The 8,970-nt window shown below is 39.3% G+C and overlaps 1 protein-coding gene across 2 annotated transcripts in view; it reads right to left on the bottom strand.

Moving 5' to 3' along the window:
• The window catches only part of CEP192 (centrosomal protein 192), a 30,794-nt gene extending 22,058 nt beyond the window's left edge, over positions 1–8,736 (bottom strand). For both annotated transcript variants that reach the window (XM_019613949.2, XM_010708807.3), the window contains exons 1-7: positions 8,431–8,736; positions 6,825–6,950; positions 5,798–5,952; positions 4,398–4,444; positions 2,932–3,064; positions 2,462–2,616; positions 3–143 (exon numbers count right to left, since the gene is read on the bottom strand). In XM_019613949.2, the coding sequence (XP_019469494.1) occupies positions 3–143; positions 2,462–2,616; positions 2,932–3,064; positions 4,398–4,444; positions 5,798–5,952; positions 6,825–6,950; positions 8,431–8,597 (924 nt within the window). In that variant the 5' untranslated portion in view covers positions 8,598–8,736. The remainder of the gene's footprint in view (positions 1–2; positions 144–2,461; positions 2,617–2,931; positions 3,065–4,397; positions 4,445–5,797; positions 5,953–6,824; positions 6,951–8,430) is intronic.
• Positions 8,737–8,970: the final 234 nt, after the last annotated feature.

Consider the following 8,970-nt stretch of genomic DNA (forward strand, 5'->3'; position numbering starts at 1 on the left):
ACCAGTTGTCTTCTCGCTCGGGGCAGTTTTTCTATTTGCACAGGACACCCAGTCATCCCTTGCTTTTGTGAGCCTTCATCACTAGCATTTCCTGAGTCTCCTTCTGTCACAGCCTGGTACTGACTGGGACCTTGGAAGTCCTCCTTTAAAAAAAAGGAAATAAAAATGTTAAGTTACATCACATCCACAACGCTGAAGAGAAAAATAAAACACACTGCTGGCTATGTCAGTTCACCAATCTGCCTTCAGTATGTACAGAGCAAGAAGATGGGGCATCTCTTTGCTTTTTATTCCCACTATGTTATTTCATTTTCTTTAACAAGGGCCCTGTGCTATTTCTCCTCTGAATCTATCACTGAATGAGAATTCCAACCCAGAACTTTTTGGCACCTACCCCACTGCCCATCTACAGCCAGGGTGAAGCAGGAGCATCTTGCCTACTCACATCAAGCCTGAGGTCAGAGGACACAACTCTGCTGTTCTCACTCTTCACCACGGCCACACAGTCTTAAAACAATCATCTATTCTATTCCTCATATACAGCTGTCCATCAACACCTGGCAACCTGTGCAGACTGCCATCAAAAGGGTCAACAGATCACTTCCCACAGCCTGGAAACTTTGATGTCAGGTGGGAAATTTATGAAGCTATCAGACAACACATCCTTAGAATAATTATAATCTTTGCAACCATGATTCAATCAATAACACTTCACTGCTCTGGTCAAGCATGCAAGTATCAAGTTATCATTCAGGGTTACAGACACCAAGCAATCTGTAAGAGAGAAATGGTGTTCTAAGACAAACCACCAGGCAGCTGTTTCTCTCTGCTTACCCTCCTCACACAGACTTCAGGAGACCATTTACTCCTTTGCAAAAATAGCCTCATGATGCCACGTTTAATAAAACCTTGAAGACTATTACCTTGGTAATCAAGCTGGTGATTGAAAAGCTCTTTATGAAAACTCATCGTACAAAATGAAATAAGCATTAATGCCAACAAACATTAAAGTATTTCTAAAAACAAAAAATAAAACAATCCTTTGTAAGAAAAGAAATCAATTTGTTTTCAACAAGATGATCAACTTCTTAAAAGAAAACTCCACACTGTTCTTTGAACAACGTTGCACTTAAACTATAACAAAGAGTAGCAACAAGTTACAACTATTAAAATCATTTCTTGTCATAGAACCATCAAAACAAAATTTAGCAATGCCTACAAAGAAAATACACTCATCTCCTGGAAATTACAAGATATGAAGATGGCCTTCCTTGCAGTTCATCCAACCAGCTTGTTGGGAGTGGAAGGAAGAGGTAAAGCTAGTGTTTCGTGGATATTAGACAGCGTTAAGAATTCCTTGCATCCAGTTGCTGGTAAAAATCATGGTTTCATAAGACTGCAATATTAGTAGAGGCTTTTGCTTGGTTACCAGCAATATTGTTTCCCCTACTGGACCTGAGAGGGTTCCAAATGCTTACCTACAAACCTGATACTAAAACCATCAGTGGGAAAAGTAGAGAAGGGAAGCAAGTTATAGAAGGTGCACCATAATTCATTCAAACGAACACCTCACAGTTGCAGTAAGTTCAAACTCACACATGAAGCAGAACTCAAAGCAGCCCCTGAAAAGTTGAACTGAACAGCAGCACAGACTGAACTTGTCAAGCAGAGGCTAGCTCTTACTGCAGCAAGTGCTGACTTGCATCCTACCTCACTGTTGCTTTATTCTAAAGGTCAAGCTAGAATATCAACAGGTGATGCTGAATTGCTAACAGATACTTAAAGTGCTGCTCAGGTCTTTATTCCTTTTTGTTACCCTACAGCTTAGAGATAGAAAAGATATTTTATCTGAAAAGCATACTTATAATAACAGGGCTTAAGAAATGAAGTCTTAAGCAGTCCAGCAAGAAAAGGTCCATCTTCAGGAAATACCATTGATGCTATGTTAGTTATTAATCCAAGGATGAGTCTCCATCATATCAGAGGACAGAAATACAGCCTTAGTACTTGGGTTATTTTCCTCTTTGCAAAATCAAGTAACAAAACTGACTGCACAAGGTCTGGAACTGCTTATCAGGAGAAAGGAGAAGTCCATGAGAAAGATAAGATAATAAATACAAACACAGCTATGCTACTTAGCTGCTTTTGTTTCTTTTTATTTTTCTCCTAGGGAAAACCTCGCATAGGAAAAAGAAAGTCAGAATCTCTGCTTTATTTATAATAAATAATAAATATATAATAAAGAAAGCTTTATTTCCTGCTTAGAGCTATATTTGCTATCAATTACAAAAAAAAAAAATTAAAAACAAGAGTCCTTTGCTTATGCTATCTGTTGGGTAGTGTTTGGGTTTGACATGAAAGAATATCTTGTCCACCCTAACATAACAGACAACTCTCAACAACACTACTGTGTTTCACAGCCACTAGGAATACTAGGTTTGCAACTCAATCTTGAACTTACTTGAAGCAAGCCATTTTCAGAAAGCTTCAGAGCTGTACAGCAATCTGAAAGCTTCCCTATGTCATTGTCTCCTCTGATCACTTCAGGTGGTATTAGCTGCTCAAAATAAGCTTCCAGTTGGTTATCAAAGAACTCTTCATCATCAATATCATCATCTATTGAAACAAAAGAAAACATCCCATTCACCCTTCAGAGGTATTTTATAAATCACTTGGCAGGCTATCAGAGCAACTCCATAATCTTTAATACATCAAGACACATTCATACAGTCGGAGCAAAATGATCCTGTTTTTCCACCTCAAAATAAATTGGGTTTTCTTTAATATTCTTAACACAAACTTTTGATCAAGTATTTTGCTACACAAAATAATGGCTTAAGTAATACATTTCTCCTCAAGTAGGTAGCAATGTTGTGTCAGAATTCTATATACAACTATCCAGAGAAAACTATAAAGTTACAAATCCCTTACCTGTGGAATCTCCTCCTAAGCTTGAAAGAGATGAGAGTTTCTCATTTTCTAAAAAACTTGAAAGACTAACGCTAAGATGATCACTTGAGGTTTCAGTTTCTACCAGTTTTTCTGAAGGTTCAGATGGAATAACCTGTGAGAAACATCAATATGTAAATCCACCTGTGACTTATCAGCTATTGTATAAATCCCTTTAATAAGAAGCAATTGAAGAGGTTTAAGTAACATTTTAAAACTCTCCGCTTCCTTCTTCCATCCCAGGAAATATTCAGCTCCGGTGAATTTTGCCTTCTAGCTTCCACAGTGGAAACATGCAAGAAACACAAAGACCATAGAAGGGAAAAACACCTGACTAACACCAAACTTGAAAGATCTCAGAACCAAAATACTGAACTACTGCATTAAGGAGTTTATCAGGAAAAGAAAGTGAAATCCTGCATCTTAAAGTGCACAGTAGGAAACACAATAGGTTTCTATAATGCTAAAACAATGCCTCTTCAGAAATCATACACCGAAATCAAACTCCTGTTATTTTTTTGTTTAAGAAAGCAGTAACGCAATGCCTACTTTGGATTTAGTCTCACATGGTTTCATCTCTGCCAGCTAGGAAATATCAAAGTTCAGAAAGGGCAGACAAGTTTTGAAAGAGAGGTACTACTTTTCAATGACAGACTAAGAGCATTCCACTGCAAGTCACAGGCCCCTGTGGCCCATAAAGCACACACATGCACACAAACACAGATCAAACAAAAGTAACCTGAAGTAATTTAATAAATACCAGCTGACACATCAAGAAGCATACAGCTGGACAGCATCTGGCTGCAACCTGAGGTGTATTTTCTACAAGAGCCATGAGCTCTCATTCCCATTTGCACCCATAAGCATCAGCTCCTCTACAACAGCAGAAAGCAGCTGCAGCACAGCTCTGCCAATACCTGATGCAGCTGTTTTCTAGCTATCGGAAACAGAGAGAAAAAAATCCAGGTGCAACAAGACTGAGATCGTACAAATGGTGCAGTTACGTTGGGAACACTGAAGAAGTCATGTGAACTAACATTCCTCTAAGCAATTAGCAAGTATAGAGGCATCACAAATCAGATTGATAGCCTACTTCAACTTCCAAAAGCATTCAGAAAGGTTCCTCCAAGACTCGTCATTCAGGCAAACTACAATTGTGACAAAAAGATTCACACATGGATAAAGAATGAGAAGACAGCCTAGGGTAGGAAATAAACAACAGCTTTCACAACAGAGAGATCAGGTGGAGTCACGCTCCCGTGGTGCTAATTATGTGAAGTGTTGTGGAAAACAGAGGCAAAATGAGACACGACTGTGCTGTTACAGCCTGCAGGTATACACAGCTAAACAATGAACACTGTTTAATTTCCTTTCTTTTCCTATCTGAGAGAGAAGTCTCATACAAGATTAGGATATCTTTAATCTCACTGTATTTAAGAAGTTTTTACCTTGTTATCCTTACTTTCTGGAAGAAAACATATTCCAGTAGGTAAATCTGGAACAAAAGAATACAGTAAAAATCAGTATTTTAGTAGCATAACATGAGAACACTAAGTAGTAATCATTCTATAAGACAGTCTCTTGAAATGTACACGTTATAACAAGACCAAAGTTTCTGCGTTCACACAAGAACAATCAAAAGCATCTTGCAAACAATTAAAAAGGTAAGGTTTCATTCAATAGGGCTAGAACTGTAAATAGTATGTAAACCATTACTGCCTGAAGGATTTCTTTTAAGCACCGTGAAAAAAGAGAGAGTAGCACATTACAGAAGCAGAAATGAGCATTATGTTCCACAGTTGCATTTCACTGTTGAGCCATTATCTTTTCTTCAAATCATTTGTAAGCAACTTCCACTTTTCTACTGTTTTCTCCCACAACCAAATCATGTCCCGCAAGACAGAGCTAACATCTAACATACAGATGTTAGCTGAAAAGGTTTGTAATTCTTAAGAAACAAATGGGAACAAAAAGCAATTTCCAGGCTACAATCTTAAGCCTCGAATAAAGCACGACTTAAAACTGGATAGCAAGTAGCAATGCTCAGATCCAAGCCCAAACAAGGCACTCCCAGTTTTCCAAAGCATCTTGTTCCTATAGTTACTGTCACTTCCTTAAGCCTAAAATAAGAAATGACTGAAGACAATGCTTCAATTAGAACAGTGGTTTATCAGGGTGTGTTTATATTACAAACCGTGCACTTCCTAACAGAAGTGTTGTCTACTGAATTATGAATGCTTACCTCACAAGACCACAGATAGCTTGGAAGAAGGTAATGACTAGAAGTATTTATGAAATCTGCTCACTTGAAGGAGCCAAAGGAATTTGATCACATTAGAATCCCTCCTCCTTATGTATAGTTAACATCAGTAACTGTACTTTTAAAGCAAGTTACAGAACATCATTTTGCTTCTGCTGTTCCATTCACATCTCAAGAAAGAACAGTTTTCACAGCCAAGCATTCCAAACTACTTTTCCATATGTTACACTAAATAAATAAATAAATATGAGCTTCCACTTTGTACAGCCACAGCTAAAATAAAAATCACTCGCTATTGGGTGGCATAGGGCAAGAAGAGAAACATCAGTGAAAATACAATCTCATAAACCTGCACCTATTGAAAGAGAAGGGCTAGAAAACAACTTTGTACACTGTCATCACATAGTTGACTTCTGCTCAATCACAAAGCTTTTTGCAATTTCAATTTGTACAAAATAAAAAGATTCTTTTCCAAATCCCATTTGCGCTATGCCACAAAACACTGAAATGGTTAAAAACTCCACAACTACACTATAATAAGGTAACTACACTGAGAATAGGTATGTAGTTTTTCTTAAAGTTTAGTACCTTCCAATCGTTCAAGTGGTAATACCTCAAGTAAGGTATCTTGACTGTGATTTGAATGCTCAATGACATTCTGGTCTTGATCTCCAGCCACTGAATAGGATTCTCTGAGACTAACAATTGCAGGTTGAGGTTCTTCAACCAGCGTAGCAACTTCCCTAAAAAGAGAATTATTTCAATTTAAAATAGTATAATTATATGTAATCAACATCAGCATACGACATCTCTCTACATAAAGATTTGAGAAGTTCTCCTGTTTCCACACCTTCATCTTTGGGAATTCTGTTGTTCCCATTAACAAACTCTACACACATCGCCCATCATTTTGTAATAGAGGAATATTATCAAGATTACAAGGGCTGCTGTTTCACAACCTAAAATGTCCCAGAGAAGCACTTAGAGCTATTTAATGCTAATATATGTGCCTGTCTGCCCCCATTTTGTTGTTGGTGTTGTTTTGTCCCCTATTTCTTCTCCTCCTCTGCATTTTTGCAACAAGTGAGGAAAGCCCAAATGGAAAAGGTTCCTGCTGGGAAAATTCCATGATCCAATTGACAGAAAGTCAAACAAAAACTAAACAAGATTTTCCTAAGCCCATAAATACCAGCAGGTTGTTCATAACATTAAACTGGAACTGAAATATAAAGAACATGATTTATGAAAGCTGCTATTGAATAGAGCTACAAAGAATTTCACTAATTCTGCTCAAAACTTACTTTTCACTTCTGATAGCCACATACACAATTAGCTTACTAATCATAAGATTTAAAAGCTTCCACATTGAGTGAAATGAAACATTTTTACATTATGCATTAGCTCTATTTAAATTTGAAAAGTCTAAAATGCAGAGAATGGGATGTTTGGCAGGATACAATACTATCAGAGACCCAATTTGGCTTGATTTTTATGGCTGATAATTTTATTTTCAAAACCGAAACATATTCCATGAGTAGCTCATTGCATATCCAAATCTAAATACTATGTTGCTATGTGCATTTCAGGAACAAATTAGTTTAACAGTCTCACTCACATGTCATCATGAAAACTGATGGCAAACCTCCCCATTGGCTCAGGATCCAACTGGCTACTGTGAGAAGATAGGGATGGAGGCGAGTGCTTCCCTTCTTCTAAATAAGATGCCCGGATATCAGAAACCCTGTAAGAGTGGAGAGGGAAAACAACTGTTCTGATAAGCATCTTTACTTTGTAATCAAATACAATTCTTTCCAGTTCTTTGGCAATCGCTAATCTCCCATGTGTTGAATTACTTGAGCAGTTCTACATTTTCTTGCCAATCTGTATAGAAAGTATGTATTTGTACCCAGAACATTCTCTAATTTTCTGAAAATAGGATCACAGACTCATTAAGGATGATCATTAAGATCATCCAGTCCAATCACAAATCAACACCACCATGTCCACTGACTACATCCCTCAGTACCACATCCACATGCTTCTTGAACACCTCCAGGGATGGTGACTCCACCACCTCCCCGGTCAGCCTGTGCCACTGCCTCACCACTCTTTCTGAGAAGAAATTTTCCTTAATATCCAACTCGAACCTCCTCTGGTGCAACTTCAGGCCATTTCATCTCATCCTATTGCTGTTACCTGGGAGAAGAGGCCAACCCTCACCTCACCACAACCTCCTTTCAGGGAGTTGCAAGTTGTAGTGACTAATACGGTCTTTCCTGGGGCTCCTCCTCTTCAAGTTCTTCAGAGAACAACCACATTCTTATTCTCTGTGGCTACTGCCACTTTTGGAATGCACACTTCTGAAGACAGGCCTTAACAGTCTGACCTTACTGTATATAAAGTCACATGTGACAGCAGTAATGTAAACAAAGGTTTCAGTTGTTACTGTTGGTACTAACCCTTGTTGAACAAATCATTATACATTGTATCAAAATTTAGCTGGTGTCTCTACTTACATTACCCTTTCTAAAATGTGAGAGATTTAGGCAGGTTAATGTAGTACCCACATTTTTTAAATATATTCTCTGAATGGCTAGAGTATACTCAAGGTAAAAAATGAAATTAAGCTCAATTGATCATAGTATCATAGAATGGCCTGGGTTGAAAAGGACCACAATGATCATCTAGTTTTAACTCCCTGCTATGTGCAGGGTTGCCAACCACCAGATCAGGCTGCCCAGAGCCAAATCCAACCTGGCCTTGAATGCCTCCAAGGATGGGGCATCCACAACCTCCTTGGGCAACCTGTTCCGGTGCGTCACCACCCTCTGTGTGAAAAACTTCCTCCTAATATCTAACCAATATCTCCCCTGTCTTAGTTAAAAACCATTTCCCCTTGTCCTAGCACTATCCACCCTCATAAACAGCCATTCCCCCTCCTGTTTATATGCCCCCCTCAAGTATTGTTATATTTTCATTCTAAAAACCAAATTATTCTTTTTAAGAATAACTTTAATGAAAAGTTAACTACATTGAGTTATGAACCTCACCTAGGTTTTTCATTGTTAATACAAACACACGCTATTGATTAGTAAGCAGTGTAATCATCTACTGAATAATATGTGATGATAGCTTTTCCTTTCCAAATTAAATGGATCAAACCAGACAGCTGGTAAGATTATTAAGTAGAATTACTAAGAAGAATTAAACGAGGGCCTCACCTACTGTCATGGCCTGCTTTGTTCTTGGCAACAGTTGAAGCTGCAACAGGTAGGCCGGGGTTGGAGGAAATGGTGACATCTTCCACAAGGATGCTGGCACTGCTATTCAGTGAATTGGCTAGGAAGCTGGGAAAGGTCTCATCGGCAATGTTTCTGAAGCTTTCCATCGCACTGTGCAATCTGCCTAAAGCAACACCCTGCTGGGAACAGTCAGTCCTGGTCCAGCAGCATCTGGAAGTAAAAGAGCTCGGTTCACAGACACGTTTAAGAATCGATCACAATTCCCTCTCCGCAAACTTCCTAAAAAGAGCCGTTGTTCCCCGCCAGCCGCAGCGCCGACCTCGCTCGGGGTGCTAGCCTATATTTAGCCCGCAAAGCCGCTCGGAGCGAGACCGCCCTCCAGCGCTGGCCCAGCTGCAGCAGCAAGAGCCACCTGGGGAGCCGCGAGCTCCGTGACGCGATCGGCTGCGGCCACAGCTCGAGCTGGGAGGCCCCGGCCCGGCTTCTTCAGCGCTCTGCACGAACCCCCACCGCCCAGAC

Source organism: Meleagris gallopavo, chromosome 3 (genome assembly GCF_000146605.3).
Source record: "Meleagris gallopavo isolate NT-WF06-2002-E0010 breed Aviagen turkey brand Nicholas breeding stock chromosome 3, Turkey_5.1, whole genome shotgun sequence".
In the NCBI taxonomy this organism is placed as follows: domain Eukaryota; kingdom Metazoa; phylum Chordata; class Aves; order Galliformes; family Phasianidae; genus Meleagris; species Meleagris gallopavo.